General features: G+C 42.1%; 1 protein-coding gene and 1 pseudogene across 1 annotated transcript; one reads left to right on the top strand and one right to left on the bottom strand.

Moving 5' to 3' along the window:
* Positions 1-7,792: 7,792 nt before the first annotated feature.
* Positions 7,793-12,682, bottom strand: LOC145405554 (zinc finger BED domain-containing protein 5-like; annotated as a pseudogene).
* Positions 12,683-14,646: 1,964 nt separating this feature from the next.
* On the top strand, positions 14,647-15,096 carry LOC145405553 (uncharacterized). Its single transcript, XM_080276891.1, has one exon. The coding sequence runs from the start codon at positions 14,647-14,649 to the stop codon at positions 15,094-15,096; it is 450 nt and encodes a 149-aa protein (XP_080133017.1).
* Positions 15,097-20,062: the final 4,966 nt, after the last annotated feature.

The following is a 20,062-nucleotide window of genomic DNA, read 5'->3' as shown; positions in this document are numbered from 1 at the left end:
TGCGGTCAAAACCACGCATTTCACATAAATGTGGCAGAATGGTTATGTATGAATGTGAGAATTCAAGAATAGCAGTTGTAACGCTTAGTTTACACGGTATAAATCTAAGTGTGATTGGGGCATATGAACCATGTGATGTCATGTGAGAGTGAGAGATATAAGGAGAGAGTAAATGTGGCCCTGGGGGAGGTACAGGAAGGAAGGTATAAGGTCATTGATTGATTGGTTTATAAATGCAAGTGGAACAGTACCTTGGCATGTACTTGACCAGTCGTGCAGAGGAACAGGTTTCAGTCTTCGTTGCTGGAAAGAAAAACAAATTAATTAGTAAGTAGTTTCATAATAAAAATGATACAGAATAATGCAGGTTCTTGAGAAAAGCATGTTTCCCAGATTCAGTTAGAAAACTGTACATGTACAAAATATCCAACATACTTGAAATGCAAGTTGCAGAATTCATCTCGATACAGGCGACCTTCATTCTGAAGACCAGCTGGAAGTGGTGGTACGACTTGCACATCTTCAGGTTGTGCTATGGCAAGATCACCATCTTCAACATTAGGTTGAGCCACATCGAGAGGAATGGGAATATTCCTGTCCTTGCATATGCTGTGGAGCATACCACATACATGTATCATCTTGCAAACCTTCAAAGGGGCACGTACTCGGACCATGCTGTGTAGGACATGAAAGCAGCGTTTAAGCTGTCCTATTCCCTGTTCCACAACATTCCGGGTCCGTTTGTGGGCCCTAAAAGAAAATACAAATGATAATAGCAGTACTTATGAACCATAAACCACTGGTAAATTCACTACTTGCCATACCTAAGCTGTATGTAGCATCTATGAGTGTATGTAGGAAATGCCTATAATTTCATACAGTCAGTCAGTATAGGATGAGTACTTTAAATCTTTGCAGAATCTAACAGGGATTTTTGTTTTTCTAGATTATGACAGCATTGCACTGCTGATGGTGAATTGAAATAACCAAACTTAGGTTATGGGTTAAATTGTCAGGATTACTTTGGGTTAACTTAGGTTGGATTTGATTGTGTTTATTTTGTTTAGGTTTGGTTAGTTTTAGTTAGGATTGGTAATGCTAGGTAAGCTTCAGTTAGTTTTTCCTTTCCTTAGAGGAAACGCAAGATGTGGTGATATCGGTTAAACTAATTTTATGGATTTTGAGGCGTATGATTAAAAGGAAATATTTCTTACTATGGAATTCAATGGCACAATTACCAGTTAATTTAGGTTTTGTTTTTTATTTCTGTTTTAAAAATTATTCTGAACTTAATCAAAAAAATTTTCTGACTAGTGTAAACTTAACCTACCTTATTAATTTCATCTAATTTCATATAATTTTTTTTTTTTTTGTTGGCTAGTCTAAACTTAAAGTAACTTGGGGATAACCCCACAAGCCCTGTGGCGATAAACTAATTTTATATCCGGATACACACTTGCAAAGAAAATGTGTATTACTATGGACGTCACTGGGACAATAACCAGTTGATCTTGGTTAGGTTAAATTTTAATATAATTTCTTTTTTATTTTCTGATTTTTTTATTCATATCATTATTTATTATTATAAACTTAACCTACATTACAAATATTTTCTTAAGTCAAAAGAAAGTTAGCACACCTTATTAATTTTTTTGGTTACTATAAACAAAACCATAACCTGCTTGAGCTAACCCTACATGCCCTGTGGGGCTAAACTAAATTTATGTACTATGAGTTTTGTTATTTTAAAGAAAATGTTCATTGCTATGGACAGCAATGGGACAATAACCAGTTCATCTGGGTTAGGTTGAGTTATATATTTATATAATTTTTCTGGTTTATTTATTTTCATATTTTTTTACACTAGCCTTAACCTAAATTATTATTTCCCTGGGGGTAGGGGTTTTTTTCAAGAATACTCCCCCAGTATCCCTGCTTGTCGTAAAAGGCGACTAAAAGGGTTGGCGGAGGGTTAGTGCCCCTCCCCGGAAAACAACTAACTAAAAAAACAAACAAGAAGCCTCGGACAAGGACTGACCAAACGTTGACGACCAAGGACCGGACAAAGGACATTGCAATTGGAACTTGGAATGTAAGGGGAGCAAATGATGCGGTGAAAGAGAGAGAGATTGTCCAGGTGCTTGAGGATGAGAAAGTGGATGTATGTGTAATAACTGAAACAAAATGGAGAGGAGAAAGTGTGAGAGAATGGGAGTATGGATGGGGTATATGTGCAGGAGTAGGTGAGAATGAGAGGGCAAAGGAAGGAGTATGTATAGTTGTGAGTAAAAGATGGAAGAGGAGCATAAGACAGTATGGATCAGTTGGATCAAGGATTGTGTGGGTAAAGTTGAAAGTTGGAATACAAATGTGGGCGATTGTGTGTGTGTATGCGCCAACGCAAGATCGTGCTAGAAGAATGAGAGAAGAGTTCTGGACAAATGTAGAAGTGTGCATGGAAGAGTTTGGAAGGAATGAGAGAGTGTTTTTGATCGGTGATATGAATGGTAAAGTTGGGAATGTGAAGGTGGATGGAATAGTTGGTGAGTGGGGTGTGCCTGCAGAGGTAGATGAGAATGGGAGTGCGTTAGTGGACATTTGTGTTGGGAGGGGGTTGGTGATAGCCAATACCCTCTTCAGGCATAAAATGATCCACAGGTATACATGGCGAGTGATGAGAAGGGTGGGTGGTGAACTGAGTGAAAAGAAGGCAATGATTGATTATGTGTGTGTGGATGAAAGGATGCAAAGATGTATATTGGATGCAAGAGTTTATAGAGGTTGGGGGAGTGGACTTTCTGACCACTTCTTGGTGGTGGCCAGAATTAAAGTTCAAGTAAGATGGAGGAATAGAAGAAGGGAAAGACGAGAGGAAGGAGTAGTTGCAAGGAGAGTGGAAAGGTTACAAGAGGATGAGAAAAAGGCAGAGTATAAGAGAGAAGTGGAGGAATGATTGGGCAAATATGAATTGGAGCAGATGGGGGATGTGGAAGGTGTGTGTAGAATATTTACGGAAGAAATATGTGCAGCATGTGATGTGGTGTGTGGAAGGAAGAGAAGACGGAGGGGGGTGCAAGGAACAGCGTGGTGGACTGAAGAGGTGAAACGGGCTGTGGCACAAAAGAAGAAAGCATACAATGAATGGATGAGAAATAGGGGCGTGGAAGAAGTTGAGAGGCGGAAGAGAGAGTTATGTGCAGAAAGAGAGAGGTGAAAAGATTAGTAAGAGAGAGTAAGAAGAGAGTGGATGAGGAATTTGGAAGGAATTTGAGTGTAAAGTGGAGGGACTGTAAGAAAATGTTCTGGAAAGAGGTGAAAAGAGTAAGACAGGGTGGAAGGGAAGTTAGCAGGGGAGTGAAAGATAAAAATGGTAGATTACTAGTGGAGAAGGGAGAAAAAGTGAGCAGATGGAGAGAACACTTTAAGGAATTGTTGAACGTGGAGGATGGAAGTAATGCGAGTATAAGTGGCTGGGGAATGGCTGGGAGAAGGAGGGAGGTGAGAAGACAGGAAGAAATCAGTAGGATAGAAGTTGTGGAAGCAATGAAGAAAGTTAAATCAGGGAAAGCCCCAGGAATTGATGGAGTGTGTGGTGAAATGCTGAAGCATGGGGGAGAGATAGTAGTAGAATGGATGTGGAAGATGTGCAGATTGGCCTGGGAGGAAGGTAGAGTCCCGGAGGATTGGAAGTCAGGTATAATTATTCCCTTGTACAAAGGAAAAGGGGAAAAAGAAGTGTGTGGTAATCATAGGGGCATTTGTCTTCTTAGTATAATAGGAAAAGTGTATGGTAGGATACTTATTGACAGAGTTAGAGAAAGAACAGAGAAATTAGTTGGAGAAGAACAGGGGGGCTTTAGGAAGGGAAGAGGTTGTGTAGATCAGATATTCATTCTCAGATCTTTAGTGGAAAAGTTTCTAGGGAAGGGAAAGAAGTTGTATGCGGCTTTCATGGATTTGGAGAAAGCATATGACAGGGTGGATAGACTAGGATTGTGGAAAGTGTTAAGAATATATGGAGTAGATGGGAAGTTGTTGAATGCTGTGAAGAGTATGTACGATGGTGCGAAGGCTGCAGTGCGTGTGGATGGTGAACTAAGTGAATTTTTCTCTTTGAAAGTTGGGTTGAAACAGGGATGTGTCATGTCTCCATGGTTGTTCAATCTGTACATGGATGGGGTAATAAAAGAGGTACAAGGTAGAGTAGTGGATGTTGGAGTGGCCCTGGTGAGAGAGGATAGTGTTTGGAAACTCCCTGTACTGTTGTTTGCAGATGATACTGTGTTGTTGAGTGAAGACGAAGGGGAGCTGCAAGGCTTGGTGGATGAGTTTGAGAGAGTGTGTAAGAAACGGAATCTAAAGGTGAATGTAGGGAAGAGTAAAGTGATGGTCTTTGAGAGAGGTGAAGTCAGTGAATGTACAGCGAGGTTGGATGGTGAGGAATTGGAAAATGTGAGTACGTTTAAGTACTTGGGTAGTGTGATGAGTAAGGATGGAGGTTTGGAGGGTGAAGTGCTTGAAAGGGTACAGCAGGGAAGAAAGGTTGCTGGTTCTTTGAAAGCAGTGATAAGAAACAGGGAAGTGAGCATGGAAGTGAAAAAGTTACTACATGACAGTATTGTGATACCAACTCTAACATACGGAAGTGAATCTTGGACGTTGTTGGAAGGACACAAGTCAAGAGTGAGAGCCGTGGAAATGAGTTATTTAAGAGGAGCCTGTGGAGTCACATGGAGAGACAGGCTGACGAATGAGGATATAAAGGAGCGTTGTGGTGTTGATGTGGATGTGATAGGAAGCGTTATGAGGAACACACTGAGGTGGTTTGGCCATGTGGAGAGGATGGAGGGTGAAAGACTGACGAAGAGAGTGTATGTGAGTGAGGTGGAAGGGGAAAGAGGGAGGGGGAGGCCGAGGATGAGATGGAGAGATGGGGTGGAGAGGTATATGAGAGAGGGGGGTGTGAGTTGGGAGCAGGGGAGTGAAATGGCGGGGGACAGGGCGACTTGGAGGCGATTTGTTTGTGGCCACCCCAAACGGGATTGAGGCGTCTGGCAATAGATAGATAGATAGATAGATTATTTTTTCGACCAGTCTAAACTTAACCTATCCTATTATTATTATTTTATATTTATTTAATTATTATTTAATATTTTTTTGACATCCATAATTAACCTAACCTGCTGGGGCTAGCCCTACAAGCCCTGTGGAGCCCGAACTCTGTATATAATGGGTATATGATGTGATTGGTTCAGTTTGGAAATTCCAACAGGTAATGTCTGCTAAACCTAACTAAACTACAAAATTATTAGCTGATCTCGCGTTCAACATGATCTTCACTGGGGAGCACATAACAAATATAATAAATAAACAAATAAAAAATCTACTTACCTATTATAGCGTGATTGAGGCCCAGGCAGAGGTCGCAAGTATGGTGTCAGGAGCTATGGCTTGCTGGGATATCCACTGTCTCCCAGCAAGTGACTACAGTACTTGGTGGCACATGTCCTCTCTCGAACAATGCTGCCACTCCACTGCCATTCAAAATACGTGCATCATGCACTGAGCCAGGCCATTTTGCAAGGATATCCAATATTCGATAGTTGGCATCGAATACTACCTGTACATTAATGCAGTTGACAAACACGTCTTCCTGCTCCTTCGGTGCCACAATCCTTATGTGTGTCCCATCAATGGCACCAATAACCCCGGGGAAATTACCGATGTTGAAGAAGTCTGCCTTGTTCGCCTCAGTAACTTGGGTGGTGGGAAAACTGATGAACTGCTTGATAATGTTGGTCAAACTTTACACGTTACCCTCATCTGATTTTCGACTTTTCGTTAACATTTTCTAGTAGAACTGGTCATTCTAAGAATCTTTTCTTCTATGACATTTCTCTCGCAAATTGATAATAAACGAGTTACTTCCACCAATCACAATCACAGACGAGCGCGCGCTCTGTCCGCTCACCCGCTCACATTTGAAAGTTTGTCCCCGAAGACCAAACTTTACATGTACTCCTCATGCGATTTTCGGCTTTTCTTCAACATTTTCAATTGTTTTTGTTATACTTTACGCAGTTATAAGCCTTTTTTCTTCTATGACGCCCGCCACCAGTTGCCGTTTACAGCTACAGACGGCTCTTCAGATGCAGACGAGGAACTGTAAACTGCTAGGTAAATGCATTATTTCATATTTACACTCGGTTAGGTTAGGTTAGATGAGGTTTGGTTAATGTCATGGGGGGGTCTGGGGGGCGAAGCCCCCAAGTTAGGAAGCACGGCCAGGGTTGGGGGGTCTGGGGGGCGAAGCCCCCTAGTTAGGAAACACGAATTCCCTAAGAAGCTTAAAATTATTTTCTTCCGAAGGATTTTAGTGTTTTTCATTTGATTTTGATAACAGTTCCAGTAGGAAATCACTCGCTTTTGCGTTTTTCCCCCACCCAACACCCCGGTTTCCCACAGGTCCCCCAGTATTCCTGGGGGAGGGGGAAGAACCGCAAAAAATTACATTTCAAGTGATAACAAACATCCAACCTGAGTGTTTTCGGTTGTTTTTGGTGAGTTTTGTTGATTTGGACCGGTCCTTTCCACCGGAAGTCGCTAGTGGCGTTCAACAAAAACTAGCGACTTGCGATAGAAACGAAGGTCAAAATCGATCGAATCACACCAAAAACAACAGGAAACACTCAGGTTGGATGAAAAAATCGGATGAGGGCAACGTGTAAAAATGAGGAGTACGTGTAAAGTTTGGTCTTCCGGGACAAACTTTCAAATGTGAGCCGGTGAGCGGACAGAGCGCGCGCTCGTCTGTGATTGTGATTGGTGGAAGTAAATCGCGTGTAACTCGTTTATTATCAATTTGCGAGAGAAATGCCATAGAAGAAAAGATTCTTAGAATGACCAGTTCTACTAGCAATGTTAACGAAAAGTCGAAAATCGGATGAGGGTAACGTGTAAAAATTGACCATAATGTTTATGTCTGCAAGGGCGTCAATGGTCTGGGTGATGGCTCTGCTGATGGCGGGTTGTGATGGGCCGAGGTCGTCGCTGCTGCACATTTGCATTTTTCCGGTAGCAAGATAACGTAGTGTTATGATGACCTTAAGCTCCGGGGTGAGTGGGTTTCTCCTCTTGGTGTCACTCGATAAGGCTTCCTTCACAAGATTGGTGACATACAAAATACCGTCCCTGTCTAGCCGGTATCTCTTGATAAGCTCAGCATCACTGAGCTCGTTAAGCACGTCCCTTCTTCGGAAAATATTCCTCGGCTGGGGAACTTCTTGCTGAGGTGCGGCCATGTTGACACACTTCTGACGGTCAGGGTTGCCAGGTGGGTGGCTGATGTTGGCGCCCAATCTCTCCCGAAAACGCGCCCAAAAAGCGCCCAACCCGTTACTAAAGCCTTGATCCAGCTATGAGCCATAATTTGATGACGCGAATTGTTTTTTCCTTTCTTTATGACTTTACAATAGACAGAACTATATTATAGAAGTGCAATTCATCACTACAGCTTACCTTTATTTGTTCACTTTCCATGCATAGGAAACTATAACTTAGAAATAAATGCGTGCAATTATTTACATGTTTATCTATGGGAAAATAGATTTATGGTACAGTACAAAGTAATTTACAAACTTAGTCTATATTCAGAAGGTGTATAACCCTTTTGCAATTATTTACATGTTTATCTATGGGAAAATAGATTTATGGTACAGTACAAAGTAATTTACAAACTTAGTCTATATTCAGAAGGTGTATAACCCTGTATGTCTATGCTGTACTTCGTATACTAAATGTCTACGACACTTTCGCTGTTCCCAGCTGCATACATATCTTGACAAAACAGCTTCAACATAGACTCATTAGGTACAAAATCATTGCAACATATGCCATGTCTAGCCATGAATGCTCTCACGTGCATAATGTTTTCGACTGATTTTTGCTGCAGTTTGTTTCTTATTTTACTTTTAATTAAATTCATTTGAGAGAACGCTCTCTCCACTGCAGCATTGCTGACTGGCAGTGCCAACACTGACAGTGCAAGCTGTCCCACTTCTTTAAAATCTTGTTCCCCTGCAGCATCTTCATGGCTGTATACTTCCAGCCAAAACTCGCTGATATCATCGGAAGATTTATGGTCCCATTCACAGGTGCCCAGATTAAGCCACTGCTGCTCCAGCTTGCCTAGACCCCCATCGTACATTTGGAGGAAAGACAGCTCACTTAGGCGAGGCTTCCGCAACCCTAAAACAATATCAGGGGACAGTTTCGTCATTTTTTTTTTTTTTTTTTTTTTTTATGTGTTCGACTCTGGGCATAGGCTTCACAGCCTGCTATCAAGGCCCAACAGTCCTCCTACATACCATACACCTCCACATGTCACCACTTCGGCGCTAACACCCACCGTCCATACTGAATACATGCTAGGGCTGTCTCATACAGGACTGGTGTGTTGGTATTATAGTGTTCCTCCTCGTAACATAGGGTTTGGGTGGAGTCACCCCCTCCCTACACTATTGCCATGTTTCCTAACCCTACGATGTATAACGCCTGTGGTTTGTGTAGTAGGAATGATACATAAACATAACTCATACTAATATAACTGTAATGAAAGTGCTGACATGTATCAAGGAAGAATAAAACTATTCTGCATACTATATTATACGATAATAGAGAAACGTGGCATAAAAATTTGGCAGTGTTGCTCTAAAAATATTCTAATTATTATTTACTTCCCCAACACTTCTAACATTGCTAATTAATTTAGCAAGTATAATTGCAAGAAAATTTGAAGGGATAAAAGTGGGAAGAGGCGATCCTTTCATAATTAAAATAAATATATCAAACAGCTCTGGGGTGGCAGCACTCACGCGACACGTGTTTGTGTGTACGCTGTGGGAGGTCACCAACCCCCTACAGGATTTAGGCCTATTGGGGAAACCTCTATAAAAAAAACGCGCCGTGACTTTTACCTCAAGGGTGGTGCGGAAATAAAGTCAAAATTATAATCCATACATAAAAATGGAAGTAAAAAACCATGGATGACACATAACAAAATCTAGCGAGAGAGAGAGAGAGAGAGAGAGAGAGAGAGAGAGAGAGAGAGAGAGAGAGAGAGAGAGAGAGAGAGAGAGAAATAATAATAATAATAATAATAATAATAAAACTTTATTTCCACTAAACAGTGGGTATTCTTATACATTATACAGTAGTACAGCATACAGTATGAAAGTTCTATACACAATATAATACAAGTTGATACATATGGTGGAGAATAGTGACAGAGAGGTAAATGGTTTAAAAGGTGTGGGGACACTTAGGTTAAAAATAGATCAATTAAGGGATTTAGGAACGAAGGCAGTGGGAAGGATTAAGACAGATGGGATTGTAAGATTAGGGAGTTTGAGCAATAGGGTAGAATGTATGCTCTCAATAAAAGTATAGCAATTATCAACGGCTAATTATTATACAGGTGTTGATGGTGGGGGTCTATATTTATAGGAGGTGTTGGTGGTGGAGGTATAGCGGGTGTTGTTGATGGGGATGTTGTTGGGGGTAGGGGTATAGGGGGTGTTGGTGGCAGGGGTATAGGGGGTATTAGAAAAACGGAGATCACAAGAGGGAAACAGTGTCAAGGTCATCGCTGATGGAGAGGTCAGCTCGGAAACGTGGCAACAGTGCAGGGAGGGGGTGACTCCACCAAAACCCTACGTTTCGATCTGTCAGACTATAGCGGGGGTATTTTTACGACATGTCGGCGGGTCTTCTGGTAGATCAGTAAAGCTGTGTAATAGCTGGATATTGGCAGGGATTCGACCACGTATCTCTCGTACCAAGGTTAGCATAAAATCCCGGCAATGAGATTTGATGCTGTTTACAGCATCAGCTTGGAGGCCACTCCGAGATACTTCTAGGTTGAATTGAACTCCCATGTCAGCTGCAGCTAACGGCATAAGGTAACGGTCATCTGCCACCTGCGAACACGAAAATAAGCAGTAAACATGGTGACAAATAAAACACACGCACATACTGACAATTTGTGTGTGTGTGTGTGTGTGTGTGTGTATGTGTGTGTGTGTGTGTGTGTGTGTGTAATGTCACAGGCTCAGTCATGATCACGTGATGGACCTGATCGTGTGTGTGTGTGTGTGTGTGTGTGTGTGTGTGTGTGTGTGTGTGTGCCTGGTAAAAGATAAAATGAGATTAGCCAAGGTTGACAGAAGGGCTTATAAGACAGAACAGTCAAGTGTTAATGGGAAGGAAAGGGCAGCGCAGACAAAGGGAGGACTGGAGAGAGAGAGAGAGAGAGAGAGAGAGAGAGAGAGAGAGAGAGAGAGAGAGAGAGAGAGAGAGAGAGAGGATTTAAAGAATGGATTAAGATGGATTAAGAACGTTTTTCTGATCAGGCGACTCCCAAGGGAAAGAGATGGCCAGGTGGTAGAGGAAATGAGTGTGTGCATATGTGTACGTACAGTACACATTAAGGGAGGAACGACTATAAATATATAGAAGAGCGTTACAAAGAAACAGGGTGCACATAAATATGAAACAAGCACGTGGAACAAAATTGAAATATATATATATATATATATATCTGTAGGTACTCTACATTCTAGAGAATTATTATGCCAACTTCTCTGTACGTATACACTCTTAGGGATCTGTGCTTTTACCTTTTCACGCAGGCTTATGCATGTTGGCTGATAATAGTTAAAATAATAGAAAATATGAAGCAAATAATAATGATAATTATTATCATTACTATTGTAAAAATAATAATAATAATAATAATGATAGTAACAACTAGTATTTGGTACTCAGACAGTACTATATGATATAGAAAACTGGGGGAGAGAGAATGAGATTAACGAAAAGTGGGAGCGGGTGTTCGTATTTCTGTTAAGAATCTTAGTAATTTAGTAGTATAGTGGATATAAAGATTGTTACCTCGTACGCCATGAGTGAATCCCAAGTTGGGAAGGTACGTGGCATCATTATCCTCTGCAACATGGACTGGTACAGGGACATCAAGTTGGAGAGAAGTTTGGTGATATTACATTTGTCCCCTTGGAAGAGCTTATTCACTTTGTTGACTTCACTCACTATTATAGTGGCTGCAAGAATGAAAGGTATGCTTTGTTGACTGGGTCTGCATACATATTATGAAGCACTTCAGAGGTATAGCTCTTGTCATCTCCTTGCACCAGCTGAAAAAAAGAAATACAATTAAATAATATTCATATTCTACATAGCATTTTATTTGCACATATATCCATACATAAATATACAGATAGATAGATAACTAGATTGGTGTTATAGAGATTATTATGACATCTCTCTCTCTCTCTCTCTCTCTCTCTCTCTCTCTCTCTCTCTCTATATATATATATATATATATATATATATATATATATATATACAGTGTATATATATATATATATATATATATATATATATTGGAGGTGATAGAGGCGAAAAGAAAGATATCTTACCTGGAAGTGTAGCTTTAGCTCGTCGTATTGCTCCAAAATTCTTGTGACGCATGGTGCAATAGACATCCATCTTGTGTCTGCCAGCTGCATGATCTTCAAGGGTTCCTCTCCCACATTAATTGTTGTGTACAATTCCTTGTATTTCTGCTGTCGTTGCGTGCTGTGAGAAAAATGCCGGTATGTCTCCGCCACCATGAATTCAAGATGATTAGGTAATGCTCTCATAGCATATGAGGCACACAGCTGCAGTGAGTGACATATGCATTTGATGTGGATGACGTTGGGATTAATCTCCCTGAATCTACTGATCACAGAGTTGTGTTTCCCACTCATTGCATTGCATCCGTCTGTTGCCAATCCCACACATTTCCTTGAATCAAGTTTCATATGTTCTAGGAATTTCACAGGTTCTTGAGTCATTACCTCAGCTGTGCCTGAGGATAAATTTAATAGACCCAAAAACGAAGTGACGACCTTCTTCTTTTTAATACTGGGGTACCTCACAACGATGCACAATTGTTTCTCTGTTGAAATATCAGTGCTCTCATCTATAATCAATGAATATGTGTTATCACCAATATCATCACAAAGGTCCTTCAACATTGATGGGCCTAATACATAGTTAATTATAGCTGTGCATTTAGTTCGGTGGATTGCTAGCTCCTTCGTTGAAATAGCACTCACTAGCTCTCCCAGGTGGTCCACCGTCCTAATGCTTGAGCGGCAAGCAATATGGGCAGCAATCCTGGCTTCAGCAATTTTCACTGAAGGATCTATATGTCGCTCTATAATTCCTGTTTGAAATAATGTTCTACCATTAGAGAAGGGTGCAGCATTTTTTTTTTGTGTGTGTGTTTTTCAGTAGCTGCATGCCTCAACGAATCACCGTAATGAGCTCTAAAGGTCACCTTGCAATACTTGCAAGATACCTTTGTATCATCACCTTGGGCCATTCCAATACAATCCTTCAGTGCTGGATCTTTTTCCCATTCCTTACAGTATTTTTTCCCATATTTGGCCCATTTTCCCATTTTTCTTAACTCTGCTCTAAATGCTGTCTTGACTAATCCACGGTATGGCAAGAGGAGAAACGATGCGCGTTGTGACTGTGACCCACGACAAGCAGCAAACTTCTGTCTTGAGAGCAGTGTTGTCAGGTCAGTGGGTGCTGTTGGCGCCCAATCCATCCCGAAAACGCGCCCAAAAAGCGCAGACAGCAAAATCACACACACACACACACACACACACACACACACACACACACACACACACACACACACACACACACACACACACTTCTCCATCAGTCTTGGAAGTGGTGAGAGCCAATTATAGTAATTCTTCTCTATTCTTAACCCGTAGAGGTGTGTGTGTGTGTGTGTGTGTGTGTGTGTGTGTGTGTGTTAGTAATAGTAGTAGTAGTAGTAGTAGTAGTAGTAGTAGCAGGTGGCGGTCAGAAAGTCAGACCAAGGAAGAGTGGGGTCAGGTGAGAGAGGGTCAGACGGCCTCGCCTGTGTAACATTTACAAGGAGGTGGCAATTGCTCTTTGGGGATGGGTAGGGGGATAATAGGATGAGTGGAGACGATTTAATCTGGATGAAAGAGAGAGAGAGAGAGAGAGAGAGAGAGAGAGAAGAATGGTACAGAAGGCATGGAGTGGTAGATGGGGTAGAGGGAGAGAGCTTTGCGTTGTCAGTAATTATGGGATCAGGGTTGGGTTGGGCAGGCTTGGTGAAGGGTGTAGGAGAGGAACTGGGTGGTCATTATGACTCTGGTGCTAACTGTACTGCACATCAGTGATGGACATTAGCACTGTAGTAGCAGCATATAGGAGTGAATATAAATTCGTTTGATAATGCTGACAAGAATGACAGAAATGAGACATGATATTCGGAACCTTCCACATGAAGACAGACTAACAAAACCAACTTTGCACTCACTACAAAAAAGAAAGGCGTAGCCTTGCGCCTTGAGGACTTTGGATTAAAACAAAAGGCACACACACACACACACACACACACACACACACACACACTTGGGGTCTTGGAAACGCAGGTTATAGTAGCTGGGGCTTCACAATGCGTTTGGGGAGTGGCAGGGAAATGATTAGAGTCATACGAGTATTAGTACATCATGCATACGCCATGTCTTCTTACTTCTTTTTTTTTAACATTGCATCCATATAACAAAATCGCCTAATATGCTCCTAGACATTTCAAAAATCGCCCAAAAAAGCGCAACGCGCAGCCGTTCAAATTTAAGCGCAAATCATCTTCCAAAGTCGCCCAATCTGGCGCGAAACGCGCGCACCTGGCAACCCTGCTTGAGAGCTGAAAATCTGATTGAGAACACACACACACACACACACACACACACACACACACACAATGAGGCTAGTAATTAACAGCTGCACCTAAAATTCTGACCTTAGTGTGACTCAGGGGTCAAGACCCAAGGGGCTTAAACCTCCCAATGCGTCCAAGGGTGTGAGCCAACGCTATATGCTGTCTTCTAACTCATATCCTGAACTTCATATCCTACATACTTATAAAAGTGCCCAATAGGCGCCCAATCACATTAAAAGGCGCCCAAAAAAAAGTGCAACGCGCAACCCTTCAAAAAAGCGCGCAAATTCTTTTCAAAAGGAGCCCAATTGTGCGCTTTTCGCTCACACCTGGCAACCCTGCTGACGGTCATAGGCGGCGTTAAGACAGGGTGAATCCAAACATAGCATCCCGCGTCTTTTTATGGTCGTCCATAGGAGTTTATGGTCGACCATAAGAGTTTCTGACGGAGTTATGTCTAAAATGCGCCATTTTGTTTAGATATGTACGACGGACTTAGCTATGACGGATTGTGGGGTTTACATTTTAATCTTGACAGGTGCACTGTGCTACGATGTCAGAGAGGCCTAGTAAATTGGAAGTCTATTGGCCCACTTCAGCACTATCACATGAAGAACACCAGCCTTTCTGTAGAAACTGCACACAAAGACTTGGGTATCTTAGATGACAGTTCTCTGAAATTTCGTTTGCACATAAGAAATACCATAAAAAAGGCAGCAGGCCTGGCAAATAATTTATTGAAGTCCACCCTCTGTCGTGACTGAGATTTTATGTTGACTTTATTCAAATCCCACATCAGACCTATCATGGAGTTTGGCTCCACTGTATGGAATACAGGCTACCACGGAGACCTGAGGCTCCTGGAATCTGTACAGAGCAGATGGACTAAGAAAATCGATGGCCTGTCCGAACTCAGTTATGCTGACAGTCTGAAAAACCTGGGCCTGTATTCTGCGAAAGGCAGACTTATCAGAGCTGACCCTATTAAATGCTGGAAAATCTTCCATCGCCAGTCCCCAAGTGCACCGCCTGAGCTTTTTTTTTCTCTTCCTTCATTAACTCACACCAGGGGCCACAGATTCAAGGTGGCCAAGCCCTGCACTTCAGCCGAGTGTAGACGCAGGTTTTTCGGTATCAGGTGTATAGACCCCTGGAACTCTCTGTCAGATGATACTGTTAGTGCTGACTCAGAAGCATCATTTAAAAAGTCCCTCCACTCACAACTAGGTCACATCCTGTTCGATTATATTGAATAACTACGATTCATAATTCAAAGTCCTTCAAGTAGTGCAACTACCTTGCATATGACACAAAACTCAGCCTCTAATCAATAGTCTATTCTGATGATGATGTATATAGGAAACGGGGCTGGCGTGCCAGCAGGTATGGGCTGCCCTACTTCTTGAGAAACAGATTCCTACTGAGCCATACTGTTAATTGTAATGGGGTAGCCAACCAGGTGAGAATACTTTTACTGAAAACAAGAAAATTGTGAAAGCAAAAAAAAGACTCATTTCACAGCTCTTGAGAAGAAGGAATGCGATAGTAAAGAAAAACACAAGAGAGTAGAGAAGGAACAGAACAACACAGCTTGGGAGCCGAATCAATGGCAAATCCCGACAACGCTACTGAACTGAATATGGACTTGGTGCTCTAAGCGATGTAAACACAACCTACCACAACGGCTGTCGTCTGCAGGGTTGTTGTGACACTGTAAACTCAGTGTGCTAGGAAAGGTGCGCATGATCTTGATTAACTTCATCATAAAATAACAGTGCTCGGGTATTTCTGGAAATGCTCTCGCATGGCTTCACCAATTCGTAATTGGAAGGAAAATGTCAGTTTTGGTGGATGGTCGGCAGAGTTGCTTCCGAGCTGTAATACGTGGAGTACCCCAGGAGTCAGTGTTGGACCCTGTATCGTTTTCTATATACATCAGCCACTTGACTTCATCTTTGATCTTCTAATACAAGAGTTTTGCTAATGATTTAAAAATATATTTAAAAGTTAACAGGAACAGTAGTGTGTGTATCCTCTGTGGTCTTACCAACTGTCAACATGATATGGACATGGCGAACAGTATTGCCGAGTCTTGGGGCCTACACCTTCACCCAGATAAGTGTGTTACACTCAGGTTTGGCAGGAACTGGATTGTCCTGGAGCCTTTTGGCCAACATTTTATAGGTAATCATCCTATCCCATTAACAACTGCCACACGACCTGGGCATTCTGATGGATGGAAATTTGAGGTTCCACGATCATATCCGCACTGTGGCCGGTAAAGCTGTGGATGTGGCTACAATTTTTTTTTTTTTTTTTTTTAAATCCACCATCTGCCGTTCCTAGAGTTCATGATATGACGATGCACAGTTCATGTTGGACCTTTAGTGGAATTTTGTTTGTGAGGGATGGAATACAGGTATTATCGGTGATAACAAACCACTTGAGTCTGTTCATCGTAGGTGGACCAAATGTATATCAGGTATGGAGCATTTCCCATATCATGCAAGACTTTCAGCCCTGGATTTCTTTTCTGTTGGTGGAAGGTAATTGCTGATCTTGTTGAGTGCTGAAAGATAATCCCTGGACAGACATCCACTGATGCCCGTAGTTTGTTCCGGTTTTCTCCAGTTATGGGAACTAGTGGTCATATATATAAGTTAGCACATACTCACTGCCTCCATGACTGTTGTAAGCATTTTTTTCTCCGTTTGTGTGGTGGACCTTTGGAACTGCCTACCTTCCTCCGTTGTTGAACTAGAAGAAATCAGACTTTTCAGATTGGCCCTCAGATAGGCACTAAGCTCTAAGTTATTTAAATACTGGTGTTATGACTGATGGAGAATGAGAGACTAATGAGGAGAGTTTATTTGAGTGAGGTGGAGGGGGGAAGGCCAAGGATGCTGTTGCAGCAAATATTAGACTTTTATATTCTGCTGATAAGGAATATAAGAACCTGAAAGCATTAAAACAGTAGCTACAGTGCAGTCCCAAACATCTGAGTTCCTGTTTTTCATAGTTTTCCAAAAGTCTCTTGATGCCAAGCGTTTTGTATTTTGGGTATGTCACTGTAGTGTCAGTATTACATTAACTCCTGTGTGGTGTGTGCTCCTTAATATGTATTTGTTGTCTTGTTCAGGACAGTGAAGAGGACATTAGGCATCATAAGAAGAGTGTGGGCATCAGGATGGTGGTGTAGCCTGTGACTGTACAGTCTCAGCTGACAGTGGAGGCAGCCCAAGCACTGGTTCTTTTCCCAGCATTGCCACTGAGGCATCTCCCAAGCCCCTCCCAGGCCACTCTCAGACAGACCCAGGCCACACCAGGGATCAGTACGGTGTTTAGCTTAACTCTCAGATATATCAAGCCATTCAGCACCCTTTCATCCTAACTCCAGGTCTCTCAGGTCAGTAGGGTTTGTTCTATATATTCAGTTTTTATTATAGATGCCGGGTAGTGTAGTGGTTATAACAACCCAGTTGGACACACACAGGAACCATGTGTTTAGTTTTATGGCCAGCACAGTCAGGGCTCATTACATGTTTGTTCACAATGTGGCTGGTGGTTTTAACGTTACAATGTCATCAAGAGAAGTAGGCATCTCATCATAAATGTACTTGACAATAATAGCCAAGTCAAGGGTCGTTACACCTTGAAGAGGATAATTAGGCTGCCCACAGACTCAGACTCACACCAACCCGCAGGCAGCCGTGTCCAGTTGCTTGTTTACCGCCACTTTGAGTGTCTGCATATCCATGCATTAGGTTTACATAACATTACATGTTGTATTATTGTCTTAATTTGGTCTTTTTATACTGTACTGTACTTTAAAAGTAATAAGCAGAACAGTATATACCGTATACCTATACACATAGTACAATATACAGTATACAGTGCATAAGTCACAGTGGTCTGTTATCGTCCAGATCACTTAACGTCCTATTTTTCATAAAGTATTGTGGACACTAAGCGGGGCATGGCTGTGTTAGGGAGCTTCCTCCACTGACAAGAATACAGGCCCGGCCATGAATTTGGCTGAAAGGGGTTGGAAATCGTCACAGGTTAAAGCAAGTTTGCAGTAATATAACATTGGATACAGGTCCTGAAGAGTAGGTAACATGTCAGGCAGAGGGATGTTACCCATACTTTTTTCAGTCTCTCTGCCAGGCGCCTTCATCCTGTGAGGGATGGCCACAAACGGATCGCCTCCATGTTACCCTGCCCCCCTCCATTTCACTGCCCTCCTCCCAACCCACATCCCCCTCTCTCGTATACCCTTCCACTCCATCCCTCCATATCATCCTCAGCCTCCCCCTCCCTCTCCCCCTCCCATTGTGTGTGTGGTTAGGGAAGATTTGGAAGTGTTGCATGAGTAGTGGCGTGGAAGGCTTTAGGGTTGTTTTCTAGTTGCAGTATGTTTATATGGATCAGCATCTTCTTAATACGGTTTTTGTCTTGCTCCATTTTACATATAAATCCATTAAGTCTTGAGAAACCTAACCCTTACTTAAAGTATGATACCATGGCCTGCATTTTTGTTGCTTGAGTCTCCCAGACACCTCTTCCTAAATGATTTATTTTACTTGTTTCTCCTTGCTTTCCACTTCTGCCTTAATCATCCTAATATCACCATACCCTCCATAAATAGTGTAATAAATTACATCAACCCGCCGTATCCAAAAACAAATCACCAAGGGAGAGTTGTTGGGGAGCCTATATGTACTGTGTAATATTGTGTTGGCAGATGGAGTGGCCAGCTGGTGTTGGGCAGCCTATATGTACAGTGTAATATTGTGTTGACAGATGGAGTGGCCAGCTGCCTATGGCCTGCCTTATGGCTGAACTGACAGTGTGGTTCAACTTGGCTGCCTCACCACACACCACAACACACCACCATCACCACCACACGCTACCATCACCACCACACACTACCATCACCACAAAAATGGACTACCAGGTTAAAGCCTTAACACCAGCCATGCATTGATTAAGTCTGTATTGTGAGTGGCATAGGAGGCTTAATGCTTATTCCTCATTTATTTAACTGGTATATTGTACCCGAACACTCCTTCGTACATTGTTTACATTTTTTTTTTTTCAATATAGAAATGGTATGTATCAGAATTAGTGTTGTGATGAGGAGGGGTGTAGATTGAGGTGGTTTGGGTATGTTGAGGGAATGGAGGATGACATTTGGGTGGGAAAGTGATATGTGTGAATGTCGGGGGTTGGGTTGCGTATCAGACCAAAGAAGACCTGGGATGAGGTCATAGAGTGTGACCTCAGGGCTAAGGAACTGAATAGGGACGCTGCCAGAGATTGAGCAGTGTGGAGAGCCGCCATTAGGTGACCAAGACCACTGCATGGAAGCATGGTGGAGCCTTTATAAATGATATGAATGATACAAAGATGAACAGAGGAAGGATTTTTTTTTTTTTAATAGAAAATTTCATACTCCAGATTGCAGGTGTCCTCCATTCATAAAAAATCTGTAACTGTTAGAGACACAAGTATTATAGGAATGAATGATAGATAGACAGAATATTGTAGAGGTGGATGATAGATAGACAGATTAATATTTTATAGGACTGGATGATAGATAGACAATAGGATATATAGGAGCAGATGATAGATAAATAGATATCACAGTAATATGGAATTTAATCTTTCAGACTGAACTGGAATTTACTGAGCCTGGCCTGCCCATCCATCATCGTGTGGATGTACCTGAGAGACCGGCTGACAGTGGCTGACATGCGGTTCCTTCACACCTCAGAGACACAGTGCTTAGGGGTCATGGCGTCCTGGATTTATCAGGCACCTACATCAGCTTATCTCTGATTGGGGTCAAGGTAATCTGGTTGTCTTTAATGCATCAAAAACTCAGTTCTTGCATCTATCAGCCCATCAGAATCTTCCAGAGTACCTTTTAATTTTTAACATTATCCAGCTTAATCCTGCATCATCTTTAAACATACTTGTGGTTTCATTCTCTCAGGATTCATCTTGGAAAGATCATGTTACCTCTTGTAAAATCTGCTTCCAAGAGATTACGTGTGCTAAGCTGACTCATGCCTTCTTTACTGCTGCACAGTTGTTGACTTTATACACAGGTTTTATTCGCCCTCTTATGTGTGGGGATGCTCCCCACATACAGCTCTTCCAGATGTGGTGGAGTCAGAGGCTTTACATCGCATTAACTCTCCTCTCCCTTCAGCCTGT

Source organism: Coenobita brevimanus, chromosome 67 (genome assembly GCF_032717465.1).
Source record: "Coenobita brevimanus isolate Jiangsu-jjx chromosome 67, ASM3271746v2, whole genome shotgun sequence".
In the NCBI taxonomy this organism is placed as follows: domain Eukaryota; kingdom Metazoa; phylum Arthropoda; class Malacostraca; order Decapoda; family Coenobitidae; genus Coenobita; species Coenobita brevimanus.
Note: the sequence above shows the minus strand (reverse complement) of the source record. Positions and strands in the feature narration are given on the sequence as shown.

What these genes read in the sequence shown, in the direction of transcription:
- LOC145405553 (XM_080276891.1), top strand. Translation starts at nt 14,647, where the DNA reads ATGGAGTTTGGCTCCACTGTATGGAATACAGGCTACCACGGAGACCTG.